Source organism: Rousettus aegyptiacus, unplaced genomic scaffold (genome assembly GCF_014176215.1).
Source record: "Rousettus aegyptiacus isolate mRouAeg1 unplaced genomic scaffold, mRouAeg1.p scaffold_m13_p_17, whole genome shotgun sequence".
NCBI lineage: Eukaryota > Metazoa > Chordata > Mammalia > Chiroptera > Pteropodidae > Rousettus > Rousettus aegyptiacus.
Window position 1 is genome coordinate 18,640,177 of NW_023416292.1, and position 20,247 is coordinate 18,660,423.

General features: G+C 37.5%; 1 protein-coding gene and 1 pseudogene across 7 annotated transcripts in view; one reads left to right on the forward strand and one right to left on the reverse strand.

Moving 5' to 3' along the window:
• The window catches only part of RABGAP1L (RAB GTPase activating protein 1 like), a 376,617-nt gene that overhangs the window by 327,588 nt on the left and 28,782 nt on the right, over positions 1-20,247 (reverse strand). For 5 of the 7 annotated variants that reach the window (XM_036234594.1, XM_036234592.1, XM_036234593.1 and 2 more), the window contains exons 2-5: positions 13,610-13,780; positions 11,988-12,183; positions 7,786-7,996; positions 5,688-5,862 (exon numbers count right to left, since the gene is read on the reverse strand). In XM_036234594.1, the coding sequence (XP_036090487.1) occupies positions 5,688-5,862; positions 7,786-7,996; positions 11,988-12,183; positions 13,610-13,747 (720 nt within the window). In that variant the 5' untranslated portion in view covers positions 13,748-13,780. Of the gene's footprint in view, positions 1-5,687; positions 5,863-7,785; positions 7,997-11,987; positions 12,184-13,609; positions 13,781-19,820; positions 19,935-20,247 lie in introns of those variants that run through there. The other 2 variants (XM_036234591.1, XM_036234596.1) reach the window with 1 other exon arrangement.
• Positions 17,227-17,345, forward strand: LOC118613243 (annotated as a pseudogene).

The window sequence follows — 20,247 nt, forward strand, 5'->3', positions numbered from 1 at the left end:
TCATATCATCTCACTCTTGTAAGCCTGAAGCACAAAAGACCTTCCAAATCTCTCAGACCACCCCTGGGTTGAACAAAGAAAACAAGATGAAACAAGAATGGTCTAACAAAGGTCATATTTAACAAAGGTCATATTTTCAAAACCTCCCATTGGGAGGAACAAATAAAGAGAAGTCTCTGACCTTTAACAAATCCTTCACTTTAGATAGTGAATTCAAATTATGCACTGAATTATATGAGTGTAGGACAGCGATATTTTGTAATTTCCTTGAAACGAGAGCACTTTAATCAACAGTAAAATTTCTTAAAGTATGGAGTAGTTCCTCATTTTTCTCTTTTGTTGTATTCATATATTCTACCTTTCCTCATAGTCTATCACATTCAAAACCAAGTGTTCCTCAAACCTCCAACAACCATACTCATATATATTAACCAACAATTACCCTAAATGGCCTTTCCAATGCCAAAAAGTGTCTTAAATCAAATAACTTACACACTTTAACTGTATAAGAATGCTGTCTGCTAGTCTAAAGTTCAGCCTCAGCAGTAGCATCATATTTCTATCACTGTGCTCATAAAAATTTTTAAATATTTTAATCTGTTATCCCATTGTAATTTTATATGAAAACAATAAAATCAGCAAAGAATGGATATTAATAAGAACATCAGTCCTCAAATCTTATACAAGTTAAGACTGATAAATTCACTCATTCATTCAACAAATGTTTTGAATGCTTTCCGTGAATTAAATATTATTCTAGGCAGTGTGTTACTAAGTCCTATCCAGCCGTGAACATGGAGCTGACATCCAGCATATGTGAGCTGAATGTGCTTGAAGTATGTGAGAAGGAATCACTAGATAAGCCAAAAGCAGAAATGTTTAGCCTGAACTGGACACTCATACGACTTAGCTCAATAATTAAGTTTTATAGAGGAAAACGAAAACAAAGAACATGCTAGGAGCAAGTCACTGAAGAATATGCCTACAAAGCAAATGTAAACAGGGATTTTAAACTATTTTTAGTCCTTTGAGCACTCTCCACTTCCTAACCACAAATAAAATGTGAAGTCTAATGTTTACTTCTTACACATTCGACTTCAGCATATTTTGAAGAAAACATTGTATGTGAAAATAGGGGAATACTTGTACATCATTTTCGATCTACTCATGGAGTCATACCCCAACCATAATTCTTTTTCGTTCTCTCCCACATCTTCTTCTGTGTCAGAGCTATCGGCAAGCCTACCACATCGGACTACGTCAAAAAAGCCAAAGAACTTGGCAAATTCTAAAGCTGAGCTCAGGGATGTCTTTCTATACGGTTAAGAACATGGGGCTGAGCCAGAGTGGCAGACGACGATGGGGAGAAAAACATCAGACTACACTTCTCCCTCCCTTCTGGGGAGAGGAACACAACGGCGCCTTTGCGTCATTCACAGCGATCATGCCGCATCTGGTCCTGCCCGCTGCTACTCCCAACCACAAGGTAAAAATCATCTGTGAAAAGCTGCAACGGTGATTCGTGGATTGGTAAGGTGGAAAAGCTTCAGAAACAATGACTACCAATGTCTATAGTTATTGGAACGAATCGGGTAACCAACTACATCATGAAAAGAAAATGAAAAACACATATCATGGCAAACATTTCCATACATGTCACACTATTACACACACACACACACACACACACACACACACAATAATCTACCATAATAGGCATTTGCTTTGCAGAAGGTGAAGGTTTATTGACAAATAATACAGTACAATTTTCCCCAGAAAGCAGTTCCTATAGAAAGTACTAAACACAAAAGCGTCTGTTGGGGGTGTTGTTTTTGAAGAGGCAGAAAGGGGGGCACATGTAGAGATGTGGAAGAGAAATACACCAAAATCTTAACTCTGGTGCAATTTTGATGAACTTCTCTTTTTTATTTTTTATTGCAGTATTTTCCAAATTATCAAATACATATTACATGTTAATAATCAAAACATACTACTTAAAAAAGGCATTTACTTAAAATAAATAACAGAGCCAACTTTTCCAAAATAAATCTTTTCCATTAATATCGATGAAAGAGAATCAATTGTTTTAAAAACACCATATGTCAAGAAAATATTCACCCAAGAAATAAATGTAGAAAAACCATTCTATAAAAGACACTTGGAAAGATACATGTTAAAATGTTTAAAACATCTTGTTCAAATATATTACTCACTGAAAAGAGCTAAAATAAGAGGCAAGTCATATAAAAAAAAAACTTTTCTAAAAAAGATTTATAATCATTTTAGATTATAAAAATCTAAAGAAAACACTAACATAACTTGTAAATTAATTCATAAAGTATTTTGCTAAAATAACATTTCAATAAATGTTTTAAAATAATATTTTCCCATGTAAAAATAAGATTTTCTTTTATATAGTGGTTACCCCTAAGGAAAACTAGTGCATTAAGAATAAAGAACTTCTCAATAATATCCTTGATATTTACCATGTAATACCTCTGAATGCCTTTAACAGCAAATGATAACAACCATGCTTCCAAATATACTCAGAGTTGTCAGCAACGAGAAGTATGTTAAAACATACAAACACGACAAATATCAAAATCTGTTTTAAAGAAAATGGTTACACTGACTAGCAAAAATACATTCTTTAAAAGAGTCAACTAATCCTTTTAAAGTACCTTTAAAAACAATTTTGTATAATGTATCCGCAAAAATGCAACAAGAATAGGAATGGCTTTTTTCACCATGCTTTCTGAGACTCTGCTTTTTCAGCAAAAGCCTGGTACATCATTCTCCCTGTCCAAAGGTCAGCACCAAGATCCCTCTGGCTGGATTCCCCAGGTCTTGTGCCATAGAAAACTGAGATTTGCTCCAGCAGAGTCCTACAGAATATCCAGCGTAACAAGTCAAGCGTGCCCTGGCCCTTCTGTGGGGACCCTACTCTTTGTGCACAGGTCCAGCAAAGCCGTCGCCCTCTCCAGGCTCCCCCTCTACCACTGCTGGTGCCTACTGCTTGTGGGGCTCTGTGGTGACATAAGAGCATCACAGCGACAGATGGCCGCGGTAGCCACGCTCCTTCTCCTGCTTGGGAGGAGGGTCTTCTTGCCTTTAATAAACTTCTTTGGTTCTTATCCAGGGATTCTGCAAAAAAAAAGGAAACAAGTTAATTAGCATGGTATGTATTTAAGGAATAAGAACGTTTGTCACCTGTTCCTGAGCTACTTTGCCAACTGTTTACACCCATCAATAGGGACCCAGAAACTAAAGAATAAAGTTGTCCCTTCACCACAGAACAAGAAACTTCTGTGAACCAGACAACCTGTAGATGCAACTAAAAGACTTCGTATTAATTAAAGGGGAATTATTTTTTGAGGGGTGAGGACGATGCTGGACATCTTTTGTACAGGCGTGCATAAAACCCCAAGGTAGCTGGGATGCAAGCTATATGCCAACCAATGCCTTTATAAAGCACAATTGAAAGAAAAGATCCATATTTGTTTCCAATATTTCCAGCAGGAAAGCTGAAAATTACAGGTGTCTTCAGAGTCAGAGACTTCCATTTGAAATCCAGCTCCGACTTCTATTCTCTCGTCCTTGCGAGAAACAGTAACCATACCATTTATCATCCAAACCAGAGCACTTTGGGAATAAAATGGAATGCTATTAACAATACACCTGGACAACAGGTGTAAACTGCTCCAGGCAAAGGGAAGCGTAAGATCACTAGTCTAAATAAATACTGCCTGTGTCACGGAGATATGATGAGTATCAAGTAAATGCTTAGCATAGCGCGTGGCATAAGCTCGATGTTTATACCAGATTCTATTCATTTAGAAATGATGTCTTATAACGTTTGATAACAACTGGCATGTATTCCTCCTTTAAATAATGAATTTTGCCACCAATGTCCCAGAACATTAACACTTTCAAAAATGTACTCTAAAGATAATAATATATGGACATCAGTTTCTTACAACCTGTAATGTACCAAACATCCTCCCTAAAAATACAATTACTATTATTTAATACCATATTCAAAATGGTAAGACTGAGAATTCCTCAGTTTTGTCAACTGCTTTCCCACTGCTAAAGCTTTCAAAAATGACAAATATTTCCCCACCCATAAACAAGTGGACGCTATAATCCAGAAAAGAGAGTTGCGTACCGTCACAGTTATGAAAAATGCTTGTGGCCAGGTCCCTTTCAACTTCCTTCTACAGCAGTGTTTCTGCCTCTCCAAGTAGCAGGTTCCCAACTCTTCAAAGTTCACTTCCTTGCTGCTGAGTGTCAATTATCCAGAAACCACACGGGCACGTTAAATGATGACTGCCGCCATGAACTGCCAGGACTCTACCATCTGCTCCCCCACCTCTGCAGCGGGGCAGTAAGGATCAGAAACAGATCCCCTCGTTCACAAACACACACATATTCTTTCGAAATATTTCTGGTCACTGCTCCCTAAATGACAGGCACACTTGTACTCATTCACTCTTCTATCATCAAACCTTTTAGCCAAATAGTGAGTGAGTGAGTGAGTGAGTGTGTGTGTGTGTGTGTGTGTTGGAATAAAATAGGTTCCAGAACGACATACATAGGCATGGGATGGGTTCTGGCAGAGAACTTCCAAGGCGACAATCTAAAGTACCTGTGTCTGCACGTGCTCAAGAAAGTGCAGGTGTTCAGGACTCAAGACTTGACACACCCCGCATGCTTAGTATCAAACACACAGAAATCTGCATTTCCATGAGTTCGCATGTTGTGGCCAGAAACAAACTCTTGGGACTCCTGTTAATACAATGGTTTTTGTTTCATGGCAAAGAGAAAAGAGCGTAACTGCTGCCTGCAGCATTTTCGGCTGACAGTTTATACCCCCAAAAACAAACACACCTGAGACCTTGCTCATCCAAATCCATTCATTAAAATGGTTGTGAGTATTAAAGTTCTAAAAGTGCAACTTATTTTTAATTTGGCGAGAATTCCGTAGGTATAGAAAAGAAGGCAATTTCCCCCACATATTTAAATTAACAGCCATTTGATTCTGAACTACTTCTCCAGCCTAAGAAGACACCACCACTTAAGAATTGCTAAAAGGAACTTATAGGCGCTTTCCAAGGCCTACAAGGTGATACCTCTGCTGTATGTAGCATCTGTACTTTTAATTAGGCCAGTGCTCTAGAGCAAAAGCCAGCCTCTGAGTGAATGCGCACAACAAATACTCACCGGTGACCACCACAGAGCTCTGTGAAAGGATCCTAGGGCAAAATATACATTAAAGCAACATGCAACTGCTGGGCCCAACAGAGCAAAAGGTGTTGTTCGAGGCACCTTCTAAAATCACATGGACCAATCGACTTGGGCAAAATAATAAAAGAGGTGCAAAAACATTCCCCCTTCCTAAGCCCGAGCAACCGCTACCACTGCGGGGAGGGGGGCGGTCCTGCAAGGGGGACCGTTCTGTCACACCTGGTAAGCTGCAGGCGCCCTCCCTACAATTCCATTTTCACGCACGGTTGTCACATTCAGCTTTCCACACCTGGCTCTACACCATTACAAGGATTAACTTTGTCTTTAGAAGTATACTCCAAACTTACGTAACATACGCAAATTTATGACAGTGAGATTAGGGTTCGAAAATATTACCCTATTCTCCTCTACAGCAAATTGCTACAATACGTTATACTTACTGCCTCTTTAATTTCACAGGTGAAAACATGTATCTGAAACTCTTCTGAACCGTGGGAACTCTCTGTAAATGCAAAGCAGTTGCTCTCCGTTGTCCCGTCGTGTCCGCGTGCACAGAACAGCACCTTATAGATGGGAAAAGATGCTATCTCCACACCCCTGGATTGGTCTATGATTCTGCACAACAGTGATGGAAAATGAAATAAAATATTAACTATCAAAGAACAAGGCACATAGTTTTACAGTGGCAATAACACATAAATATAATTATCTTAAAAACCCAAAATAAGCTGGTACCAATAATGCAAGAAAACAAATTATCTTCATGTTCTTGCTATATGTGTGTGTGCACACGTGTGTGTGCATGAGTATTCACACACACAAAGTCTTCGCCTTCATTTTTGTGTTTCATATGATCCAGTTCACTTACTCCCTCAGCCAAGTATACGCTGCCTGGTAAAATCTCTGTCGCCCACCCCTAAATGTGAGGCTCGTTCTGTCACAGAGGAGGAAGGCCACCAGTGCAGAACGGCACAGACCGTCCAAGGAGAGGGCACTTCTCCTCAGAGCAGCTCCTGCAGTTTTACCAAGGCCCAGGTCACTGCTTCACCAAGACACTTTGTTCCCCAGGGAAGTCAGAGTGGTTCCAAAAACCAAAGTCACAACACAATTTACAAGGTAAAAGGGGTCTGTGAGATTTAAGACCAAATAATATCTCTGACTTTCTCTACACAAGTCCTAAGCCCTAGATTGATCTAAAAACTCCAGACTACTTCAGAATCTCAAACTCTAAAACTAAGGGGGACTCACTAAAAATAGAGAGGCAAGTCAAAAATGAAATAGATAACATTAATAAATAGATAACATTAAAAGGGATTTTGACTTTTTTAAGAGCTATTGTACAAACAATATAAATACAAACCCCTTTCTTTAAAAATTCAAAGTATTTTCACCAAAACCTTATCATTTATATTGCTATTATTTTGGGACTTAAACTTCGCTAACATTTTCTCACATTCTAAACTTGAGAGAAGAGAATGAGACAAATGAAAAAGGGTTTGAAAAAAGATTAAATCAGCCTTCAGGGAATATTATAGGTTTGGGACGCATTCGACTTAATTGCCTAGACCTGGAACATTTATTTGTTCATTCAACAATTATTTACTGAAAACCTGGACCAGATACTGTTCTAGACATTGAAATTACAGCAGAGAAAATGACAAATAACCTGCTCCCACAGAGCTTATGTTCTAGTGAGTAAAGTAGGCAATAAACAATTAATAAAATGCTACGAAGAAATAAAAGACACAGTAATGGGAAAGAGAGGTATAGTTATACGATATGATCCACAGAGGCTTCTCTTGATAAAATGTTTGTTGAGAGGGAATTGGAAAGAAGTGAAAAAGCCACTGGAAAACCAAGGAAAGACTGCTTAGGCAAAGGAAATAGATTGTAAAAAGGCCCTGAGGTGGGAATCATGACAGCGTTTGAGAAAACAAAGAGGCTACTATGACTGAAATGTAGTGAATGAACGCTGTGAACGAATGAAGTGAGAAAGCAGGAGAGAGAGCAAAGATCAGGTCAAAGCAGTAGGTCATGAGTGGCCATACACGGTAAGGATTTCGAATACAATCACGAGTGTGACTAGAGGCCACTGGAGGGCTGAGTATAGAAGAATAACATCATCTGACTTATGCTTAAAGAGATGTAAGGTTCAGATGATGTTAAGTATTATTCCTAATTAAGCACAAGAAAAAAAGCCATTTTGCTGCTTTGCAGTATGATGTGAAGAGCTTAAAATCTAGGTCTCACTCTAAATTTCTGAATCACTACTATACGAAAAGGGGAAGACAGGTTTTTATGCTCCTTCGGAATAAAGAAACACAAATTACAGGTATATTTACAGTGGCATTTCCATTTATAATATTCTACAAATAACATTTACAAATGCCCCTTGAAAATAAGGAATACAGTCTAAACCTACACATGTTTATTTTGCATGTCTACAAATTAAAAGTGAATTAACAGTAAGTCCTGGGCCTGATTTATGATATAATATAATCACCACCCCCAAAAAAACTTCAATATGTCTAAGTTTACCTCACAGAACCTTCTGGAACATTTGGAACATACAGAGTAACAGGAAAAGGGGACTGACTGGAAGATTTCATAGTTGCCATTGCCCGTAATGCCTCCACTTCATTACGTGGGGAAGAAACTTTCAAACATCCTAGGTAGGTCAGTTTGTTAAATAAAACGCTATCTTCTTCAGGTACTCCACTTGGAGAAGACGGTCTGGGCGTAGAAATTTCTGAAGGGAATAAAAAAGAAATGCTCAAAAGTTAATGCAAAATGTCATGGCATAATTTTGACTATTGCTCAAAAATGAATGAAAAACTGCAAACGAAATTTAGGTCTCTCTGTGTTTTCATTTCTTTTAATGTTTATCTGCCATAACTGGCCATTTTATATTTTCAAATTGCTCAAAGTATTATCTTACTTAGCTCTAACTTGCTTAGAGGAAAAAAAAAATACTAAACCTTATATTTTAAAAAATAGAAACACAGAGTTCAAATAATACAGAATAAGGAGATTAGCCTAAAAAATAATAAGAATTAAATAAAATTAAAACCACTTAAAAGTTTCCCTCGGCTGTACAGATCATGGTTAGCACCAAACTTATTAAGCAGCATAAGTTCCTAAGCAGAAGTAAACAATGTTAAGGTGTTACATCTCTCACCAGTAACCACATAAGTCAAGCTTCTTACTTTGCTCCTTCCTGGCTTCCTGGCTTCTACGAACTATGTAAGTATTACAATGGAAATTTTTCCCTCAAAATAATTACTCTGATGAATGCTCTTATAATTATTTCCCCCCAATTCTTCCTTCCTCAATTCTTAAAAAATAAAAAATGCTGTTCAAAGGCTCATGTAGCAAAGGCCCAATTGTGATTCAAGAGTATCTATCTGCACATTATCAGGTAGTCTAAAACTCTCCATGTGCCATTCTCCCCACCCCTGTCTAAAAGCCATATTCATCCAGTCTCCAACTCTTTCCCTGTTACCCATAACCATGCTGCACAAAAATAAGCCAAAAGCAAAGATAATGGGGGAAAAATACTGAAAATAGAGAAAAACAGCATGTTACAAATACAGGAACAATGAATGATTCAAATGACAGCAGATTCCTCATCAGAAACTATGGAGACAAGAAGACAGTAGAATGACATCTTTAAGAACTACCTAAATGCTTTTTTGAAAGACATGGCTCCAAGGAAATTCAGGGGTTTTACTAAGGTGATTCGATGAAGATGAAGGGCCCATACCCTTCCCCACATCTATTTTAAGCAGAAGAGTTATGATTATTGAGCTTGAACCAAAGAGTTTATGTGATTTTATTTTTAGATTTAAGATTTCCAATACTCTCGATGATGACGATAATGAATATTTTATTTGGCATTTACTTTGTGCCAGGCATTTTACAAAATACTTTATATGGACAGTGTATTTAATCCTCCAACAGCCCTGTGAGGCAGGTTCTATTTTAGCTCTTTTTTACAGATGAGGAAACTGAGCATTAGAAAAGTTAAAGAACTTGCCCAAGGCCATACAGCCATAGACGGAGCTTGGGTTCAAACTCTCTATAAAAGGTCTAAAATAGGATGAATTAAAAGCAAAATGTTCTTATTCTGTTATCAAGCACAGAGAGTATCAGCTCTTCAAGAGAAGAAACCATTCAATCTTCTTTTCATTCCAGCTCTTATTGTGTCTAAAAGACTAGACACTCAATATATAGCAAATGAATTAATCACTAAATAAATAAAAAATTTTAGGGTTAGTGGTCCTTATAGCAATCTATTATGACAAACATATCATCCTGGGCACTGCCTAGATCCTATCTCATCAACAATTACATGTATCGTAACTACAGCCTTCACGTAGACAAAACTCATTGGTAACTATCCAATTATGACAGATAGAAATCACGAGCTAAACAGGCAAAGAGCAAAATATTTTCGCAAAGCTTAGGCCTGGTAAAAATCACACACTAGTGTAAGGAATTCATCTCCACCTAACTGTAAATTCAGTCCTATTTAAGTCATACTTCTTTAATCCCCCCATCCCTTCCTCAGCAGAAAGATGCAAAGAGTAACAAAGAGTATGACAGAGAAGACCTATCTAATTATCCAAACGGTACTTTAGTACATTGCCGTAAACTAGCAATGATTATCTATTAATGTTGACTCCAAGTAGCCAGGATATAAGATTGCCAAGTGACAAAAACCAATCAGTTATCAAGATGTTTTAACGAAAGCTCTCATCTACCTAGTTTTATAACTGGCAAACAACATATGATAATGCTCGTATTTTACCATTTAAATCTAGATATTTCCAGAAAGTTGCTTGCCATCGAAGATATACCATTTTAAAGCAACCACAATTTTGTTAGCAAAAACTGGGTTGACTGCAGCTATGAAAACAGCAGCCGAAGCATCTTGTTCAGTCTGCTGTACCAAAATACAGGCTGGGTGGCTTATAAACAACAGACATTTATTTCTCACAGTTCTGGATGCCAGGAAGTCCAAGATCAAGGTGTGAGCAAATTCAGTGTCTGGTGAAAGCCAGCTTTCTAAATAGCATCTCTTAACTGTGTCTTCACATGGTGGAAGGGACAAGCTAGCTCTCTGGGGTCTCTTTTATAAGGGCACTAATTCCAATCACAGGAACACGAAAAAGGTACACAATACATGATCCCCATTGAATATGCTCAGGAATAAGAATTCTATTATCTAAGCCATTGAAAAGGACAGTTGATTCCAACAACCAATCTGAGCTACTCTGGAAGAGAAAGGGTACGTCTTCCTTTTGAGTAACCAAAAAATAATTATATGAATAGTGGTAGCAACAGCTTTGTGCTTTTGGGGAGGGGAGGGAATTTAAGAAATCCAAAAGAGATAAAGCAAAGTACAGTGAATAATATAATCTTTCATGTTCCTTCAATCAAGAACAAAAACTAACACACTGTTAGGTTTGTTTCCAATCTTGTAATTTTAATTTAGGGGGAAAAAAAAGATATATATATATCTATCTCTCTCTATATATATATAGAGAGAGAGAAAGATAGATAGATAAATAGAGGTGTATATATATATAGATAGATAGATAGATAGATAGAGATAGAGAGATAGAGATACATAGATACACAGAGAGAGAGAGAGAGAGAGAGAGAGAGAGAGCAAGCACATGCACTTAAGTCCTGTTGAACTTAAATCTAGCCATACGTATGACTATACTCTAAGACCTATGAGTCTTTATAATGAACCACCAACCCATGGGGTCCTCTTGGAGACCCCCGATGCAGCGCGAAGGTAACTTTCTCATTCAGAAGATTTAAGTTTTAATGTATTAAAATATAACCACCTTTTCCTTTCTGATTTGGGTTTTTCTACCCTGACAACCACAAAAATATTCTCTTATATTTTCTTCTTACAGATTTCTCACACTTAAATATTTGATTCACTTGGAATTATCTTGTGGACCCACTGTGTAGCAGCTTTTCTTACTCCCAAAACTATTTTGACATATAAGCTGGTATTCCTACCACAAATCCTACCCATTCGTAGATGGATTCATTATACAATGACGGAGTTGATACGGTATTTTACTTAGGATTTCTTTCACATATTATAATTTGAAATAACTGTAGTCAAACTGAGTAAAAAGGGAGACCATATGAAAGACTGTGTACATCACCCTATTCTCTGATATCCAAGAATTTATTAATTTGCTCACTAAGCATTTACTGAGGGCTACTCTGTGCCAAGTAGCAGGGGTAAAATGAAGACCCAGACAGAGTACTTGTTCTCAGAGAACACTAAGACCAACCAGCTTCACAGGTAGAGAGATAAACAGCAACGTAAAAATCAAAATGGGGACTCGACCAGAACTAAAGAGCTGGTGGCCCTGATCTTAAAAACAAAGCTAACCGGACTTTTTAATTTTCATCTTAAATTTTTCATTATCACTTTATCTCATTTCTCTTACAGTTTCTAAGAATTCAATACAGTGGTCCCCCCCACCTTCTTGGTACCAGGGACCGGTGCTCCTATGAGAATCTAATGCCTGCTGCTTTAAGTGGAGCTGAGGCGGTGATGCTAGCGCTGGGGGGCGGCTGCAGACACAGATGAAGCTTCACTCACTCGCTTGCCCACAGCTCACCTCCTGCTGTGCAGCCTGGTTCCTAACAGGCCATGGTGGTACTGGTCCACAGCCCAGGGGTTGGGGACCCCTGCAATACAATACCTGTATTCGATGGATCCAAAATTAGCTGAAGAGATGGCTTATTTGTTTGGCTAGCTGAAACATCTCCAAATGAATGGTCTGAGATCTCACTGGAACTTTGATGATCATCAACAAGAAGGCCACTTTGTCCTTTCTCAGAATCTCTCAAAATCTCTTCCATGGCTTTTTCCAATTGTTCATCACCATTAGAAACGATCTAAGACAAAGCAAGAGAATTTTGTTTCAATCATATTATGATTCTGGAGCTTAATGAAAATATTTCATTTCTGGAATTAAACCAATCTAAATATTTAAATTTAAATATAGTCACTGAATACAAAGAATTTATACAGCTGTACCTAATTTCACTCGATATAATACAAAATCTTAAATTATAAAACTAACTAAATTAGAGGATTATTAGTTTCATAAAAGGATTCCTCAGGAAACACTTTAGGCAGTTTCCACCTACATCTGATCTAAGGTCTTATTTACAGAGATTTCCTTTTCTTGTTTTAATTTTTCAGGAATAAATTCCAAAACCAGGTCATCTTAAATGTATGTGTTTCAAAGAGTAGAAATCGATAAGTTTAAAGAGACAGTGTCTATTGTGAATATCATTTAAAAGGTCATATTTCTCAGCATAAACATACGTCTATTTTCTTTATAAATTCTGCTTACTACCTGCCAAGAGGAATATTACTAATTTCCTTACATTTAAGTTTGCTCATCTTTTTTTAAAAGCAGGTGAAGCACAAAGTCTAAGTAAATAAATGATGTCATAAATTAAACACTTTAATACTAAAACACAGATAAATTTAGATAGCTGTTTATTTAAATAGATATTTAATTAAATTTAAAGCCATTGATTATTTAATAAAATTATCAAAATATATATTTTCAACATGTCAAATGGGTATTTAATAATGATTTATATAAAAAATTTATTAGATTAATATAGTAATTCACCCTCGATGTCATAGTTAGTATTAAATAGAAATCACAAAAAATATGTAACACTTTTGACTAATTTCTCTATTTCTGTTTCTAGAGGATGAATATACAATTCTTATGCATGTATACCTGGGTTTGTTTGATTCTTTATGAGTTAAAAAAGGCAACATTAAAAATGAAAAAGAAAAAGAATCATATCCAAATAAAAACTCGACTGCTAAAAAATTAAGACACATACTTTAAAAATATTTTTTAAAGTCTACTGTTAAATCACATACTGGAATGTTATCAGGTGATTTAAAACATAAAAACCATAAGGAAAAGTCTCTGACATGAAAGTGAAACATAACTATTTACATAATTAACTTTAAGCAGCAGTAACAGATTTGATTTATATATTCATATAAATCAAATTTATATAAGATTTAACTATTAAGTCTAATTCTCAATTATCTTTTCTTTCTCTTCCATTCCTTCTTTCTAAATTCCAAATTAAAAGATAAATAACCAAAAGCAAAAAATCTTCAAAAAATACAAACCAAATAATGAGCCTCATATAAATCAAACATCAATTCTATTCTCAAGGGCAATACCTGAGAAAATCCTTTGGATTTTACACATCTCCTTTCACCTAATTAAAAAAACAATAAGTTAAAGTAGTATCATTTGTAGAAAAGAAAAAGAAATACCTTCAGTTCAGGTTTGCCTTCATCTTTAGTAGAAGTATCATCTGCATGCTGAGGAACCAAAACAAATTCTTCACTGTTCAGTGCAGCCACAGAATCCGATGACCCAGTAACTTTCTGTAATGAGGCTCTGACCTCCATTTCAGTTCTGCAAACTTCTCTTCCCACATCCACCTGGTCAAAACCACAGGGAGTAAAAAAAAAATAAAAACTACTGAATAAAAACATGAACTGATCAATCCTTGGCCTTTAAAATGGTTCATGTGAAGAAGAAATCTGCTGACTAGACAGTTCTCTCGAAACTAGGGAAGTTGCCTTCTCGGGCCACGTCGCATGCTGGAAGGGCACACCCCCCCTCCACGGCCAAGTTTCTAGACTAAAAGAACTGTGTTGTTCCCAAAAAGCAATACGAATCCACCCACATCGCAACTAAGCAGGTGTACTACTGTTTGACTCTCAATAGTTCTCCCAGAAACACTGTTTTTGTTCTTTTTCATAAATTCACATTCACACAAAAACATTCACTGAAATTACTTTATAATTCTAAATGTCCCCAAAATTTTATCTCATGACCACGTATAGTACATTAAAATGTTTTTCACTGTGTCACTTAACGAACGACACCCTAAACCATGTATCTTATTTTCCCAAACACATTACCACCTATCAGCTGGAGAGGGGGCGAGGCCAAAGCTTCCACATTGCACGCATGCAACAAACGACGCTTCAGTCATCAAACGCAGTGTGATTCTGCTTTCGGGGTAGATCTCTACTTCACTCCACAGAAACTCAACGTTCGCTAGATATTCGCACTAATTTTAACTCAACCTGCATACTACACGGCGGACGCTCGCACTGGGGTAACCTGAGTGAATAAGGCAGACGCATCGCCTGCTCCTCTAGAGCTGCCGTCTAGTAAGGAAACAAGCAAAGAAGCAAATAAAATAGTTCCACAAAACCCCAAAGGCTGTGAAGAAAACAAAACAGGTTCATGTGACAAAGAGTCGCTGTAAGGAGTACAGGGACAACTGTGAGTAAAGCAGTAAAAGAAGAACTCTCTGAAGGGGAAACGTTCGAGCTGAAACCTGAAGGACAAAAGGAGGACCATACATTACACAATCTGCTGCGACCAGAGCGGGAGGACAAGCAGGCCGAGGCCCAAGACAAAGGACCCTGCGCCTATGGGAAGTCTGCTGATCCATTCCTACAATTCCCCCCGAAACAGTCTTTTTCTCTAATTCAGTTATTTATTGCAGCAGGTAAGTATGGCTGCAATATCTCATTTTGCCATTAGGTGACACTTGACACCATTACTTGTGCCCCACCCCCTCAAAAAAGATTTACTTCCAGCTTCAAGTTCCACTTGAAAAAATTAATTACTTCTCAACCTTATCAAAAATCTAATTTTCCAATAATATCAAAATAAAGGATAATTACACTCCTAGGCTAGAGTAATTAGCTAGCCATCACTCATGTCTCTTAGGCATGTTCATAGCCTTTCCTTTTAAAACTCTCCGACTTTTCCCTGTCCTCTAAAGGCTGTTCTCATTTTGCATATCGTGCTCCTGAAAACGCGGTATGTGTTAGAAGCCATGTCTTCACCCTCGCAGCCGTCCCACGAACCCTTGATTAGCACGACACCACACATTCCAGGCCTGCTCTGTGTGGGCAATCCTGCCCCAAGTCCTTTCAGTTGCCACTCCGCCACTTGACCCCTAAATGCTGGAAGCTCCTACAGGTATCAGCTTTCAATCATCCACTCAACAAATATTGATTAAGTCTCTACTATGTGCTAGAAAATATCATGGGAACAGGAGATTAAATGCTGAGTGAGACCCCTGCTGTCCTGGTCTTCTTAAAGCTAACGTTCTTATTTAGGGAAGAGATAATACAGAAGGAAAAAAAGCAGAATCACATCCTGGAAGACGTACTACAAACGATGAGGAGAAGGCAGGAGGCAGCATGGACCAGGTTGACATTTGAGTTTAACAAGAATGAGTAAGCCATGGAAAGGACAGAGAGAAAGAACGTGATGTGAGAAAAGGCTTACTGAGGACCAAAAAGGCCATGAGAGCGAGGTCACAGGGTACAGGTGAGGGCAGTCTGAGTCAAGCTGGGAAAGGAAGGCAGAGCGGCCGGAGGCCACGCCCGAGGCTAAGGCTCTCCAAGCCCTCTCCGCAACCCCCTGCGCGGTCTGGTTCACCAGGGAATGTCCCACGCCGACCATGATATCTGGTACATAGTGGATATTCAATCAACGTGTGGAACAAATTCTTCTTTAAAAGCACCAATCAGGTGAAAGCTCTTACAAATGGCAAATGTGAAGCCAGGATTTAAACCAGGGAGTTTAATTTGAGAGTACATGTTCTGACCCACACTGTATTATATACTGTTCTCTTTCCATTACACTTGACATTTGATATTATTTTACATTAGTTTCAGGTGTACAACATAATGGTCAGACCTTTATATGATTTACGAAGTGATTCTCCCCAATAAGTCTAGAACCTGCCTGGCACCAAACATCGTCTCTTAAAGTCTCCTCGGGTGTTGAGACCCACAGTCCGTACCTGCCTCAACAGAACAGCACTAAGTACACTGAACCTTCTCCACACCCTTCCTCATCGAGACTGATTTGTCTCTTCCTCCAAAGCTTTCTTCTTAGATAAGTGATAAATAACCTGATAGTTAGCTATAAATTAGGATGTTAATAAATATTAATGGTTGTTCAATTTAAATTCGATTTGCAGGGGTCTTTTAAACAACATGGAGCCTGCTGTTGTGTGACTAATACAAGACTAATACGTCCATTTCAACTCAGCAAGTAAAACAGAGCAGCACACAAAAGCAAAACTGCTTTTAAAAGCATTTAGTTAAAAGGCAACCCTATTATCATCTAAAAATTAGAATGTAAAAGCTGACAAAGAATTTTTATGTTGCTTCAGGTACCAAAAAAATACTGGGAGCTAAAGTCTAGGCAGAAACATTTTTATTTATAGGTATGTAAAACTAGAGGACAGGAAGCATCAGTGCTACCAAAAATGTGATCTATATTTTCTCTATTCATCCCCCTCCTTCCCGCTCTGAACCCAAAGGAATGCAATAAAGATTCTTGGGTTGAATCAAATCACTTAAACACACATCCGCCACACCTAACGTAATTCCACCAAGTGAAATCCCTTCTAATTCTTACTTTAACGCCACATCATTTTTGCCAAATGAGCATTATAATATCTAAATTAGCACCTCACTTGGATGCCTAAAACTACAATTTTCACGTATACCAGAAACAGTAAAACGACATTCAGCAAAGTCTTACTAGAAGCTATCTTATTCCCAAAATAACCAAACACATTCAAAAGTATAAAACTGTGGTGCACATGGTCCAATTTCTTTCTGTGCCAAACATGGTTAATCTGCTTCTTGCTTTTATATTACATGTTTGCATCCTATTCATTTGCAAGTGGCTCTTGAACTAAAATAGAACACTGAAAAAAATGAGTATAAGTCAAAATTGGATAAGCTGGGAGGACTTATCAGGCATGAGAATTAGAATGACTAAGCAGGTCCATTACAAAGTTAGAAACAGGAAATATTCTTAATTTAAAATAAGAAAATAAGTCTACGGCCATGCTACCCTGAACACGCCCAATCTCGTCTGACCTCGGAAGCTAAGGAGGGTCAGGCCTGGTTAGTACTTGGATGGGAGACCACCCAGGAAGACTAGGTGCTGTAGGCGTAAAAAAAGTAAAATAAGAAAATAAACATGAATAATTTAGAAAAACATTTACCAACCATAATTCTTCTGTGCTCTGAAGACTAAGCCAGTCCTGGAAAAAAACTACCATGATCTCTGTTTACTAAACTGTCCATCCACTACTCAGGCAAGAGCCACACCCCTACGTATATATGACTGCAAGTATGTCCTTTCTCCAGAAAAAAGCACATAAGGACCTTATTCATTTATGTTACTTTAGTGGATACTTTTTTTTTTTTTTTTGTCCAACAATAACCTTCAAGCCTCTTTTCCTGGGAATAAGGGTTCCCTCTACTCAAACCACATGGCTTTTATAGAAACCTCAACACCATGACCAAACGGATCCAAAGGTAAACACCGACTCCAAACTGGACCGATTTCTTAAGATTTCCAGACTGGTGACTAAAGAGTTCATCACAACGGTGACTCATTTACAGCAGAAACTTTTAAGATGTAAACGGGGGCTTGTCGGTGGCCATGCTTTTTCCCCATGGGAAGAATGCCAGTACGTACGGAGAGAGAAACAAGCCAGAGTCTTCACTGAGTCGGACCACTTTGCTTGAGTCATTCCTAAGGCCTAGCCCTGTCTGTTCCCATCCTCAGTCTTGGTAAATCCACTGTTCCCTTAATTCTATAAAACATCCCTTCCAATAAATTCTTTTTGCATAAGCTAGTTTAAATTGAGTGTTTGTCACATGAAGCCTAATGAGGCCTAATGTAATTATATGCCAGCAAGAAGATACACAAGATAAATTTTAATAGACTGCAGATGTCCATGTGGTTTCATACAGCAGGCGTGAGAACAGAAATCCACGTGAAGGAAGAAGAGAGAATCTGAAAAGTTGACAATAATTTCCTAGATAAACATTATAGTGGGTGTGATGAAAGAAAGAAAAAGCAGAGAAATGACTTACTTGAAATAATTACAGGAACAAAACGGGATAATACAAGTGGTATTTACAGTCGAAGGATGGTTTAAAGGCAATAGAAGAATGTTTTACAACCAAAACAGGAAGCCATCAAAGGACAGAAGAATTTAAAATGGTAGGCATGTTATGATTACTGCTACATAATATCCCTATGTCATAAAAATAGAATGCAATACAGGAAAAAATATTTTATTTAAAAATCTGTATTAGGATGGTGAGATTTATAAGAATGGTAGATCCAATTATTTTTACCAATTTTTTATTTCCTCCCTATTACAGAATTGTACACTTGTGCCCCTTGCCATGTGATTTTATAATACCTCCCATGAGAGTAAGTAGAGCAAAATATTTCCCTTACCAAATCATTTTGGGCTTAGCTATATAATTTGCGTAATCAATGGAATATCAATAAGTAAAACGTGAGCGGAGATTTTAAATGTGCTTACGTTATTTGGCTTGGTCTCTTGAGAAGACCAAAAGAAAAACATGCCCCAGGAAGCCAATGGACCAAAAATGCAACATGTGAAAAAAGACCTAAATTTAATTCACAGCCAGAAGTAGAGTATCCCTCACAGACCTATAGAATCATGAATTAAAAAAGTAAATGTCTATTGTTGTAAGCCATCAAGTATTTCAGACTGTTACAACGCATTACCACAGCAATAGCTGACTTAGTGACCTATTTTTTTAGCATTTTATGTTATTTTGCCATTAGTGTCAAGTATATAGAACACTGGGGAGATATTTACATGGTTTATGAATGACCCTCCTGATCGTGCTGTCTTCCCTCTGGCCCTACACACAGCCATTACTGCTGACTGTATTCCCTATGTCATGCTCCCCACGTGCTATTTTTAAATTTCTTCAACATTATGATACCATCTTTAAGTTAAGCAAAAATCAGAAAAAAACTAACACAGCAACTAACTAGTCAATCACTCAAGGAGATAATGATATGGTTCTTCAACTATTACCTTAAAAAAGCCAGTCGTTTCTACAATTATTATTTATAGTCCGCTAAATAAAAATGTACTTTAATAGTCTACCCTTCTAATACTAATATTCAACTCTAGGTATATTCAGTTGTATAAAACTTTGGCCCATGCATTTATACTATAGTTGAAAAAGCCTACTCAGCAATCACTCCTAGGTAATTATACAAATAAAAAATATTTCATAAATAAACAAACAAAAAAATTTAATGACATTAACTTTAACTCTAGATTTCTCTTGGTTTCTGTGATGTAATCATATGTGCAATCAATTGAAGAGTGAGGTTGATAAAATTATATACATTATATTGTCACTTGTTGCCTAGAAAACCAGGGATCATCGGCTGTACAATTCAGAGTTCCATAAACCTGGCATAAGACTAATTATCAGCGTTGTGCCCAGCGGGCACAGGCATATGGTCAAGGCGGAAAATCCTAGAATACACTAGCGTCACATAACTATAGCCGCCCCCCTTCTTCTGCTGCTGTAATAAAACCAAAGTCTTATGATCTTTGGGTCACCACTGAATACTCACTTGTGTGACGCTGTACAAAGCACATAACTCAGGAGAAAACCTCGAGTTCTCCCGGACCCAATCTGCCCATGGGAAAGGCATCTCACTCCCAGGGACACACACTGGTTTCTTTATCTGAAAAATAACGGTTGGACTAATTGATATCCAAGATCTCTAAGCTGTAAAACTTCTATACGTCACTTGTTTTATGAATATATCTGTGTATGAGGAAGATGCCAGTTATCCCCAAGTTGATTTACAGGTTCGGTCTAATTCCATAAAATTTTCGAAAGAAGTTCTGTGAAACCTGACAAAATAATCTAAGCTTTAGGATGGTGGCTAAAGGCATGAGCTCTAAAGCCAGACTGCCTGGGTTTGAATTCTGGTTCTCAGCTTAACGTGACTTTAAACTGAGTATTAAATCTATCTGCATCTCAATTTTGAATGT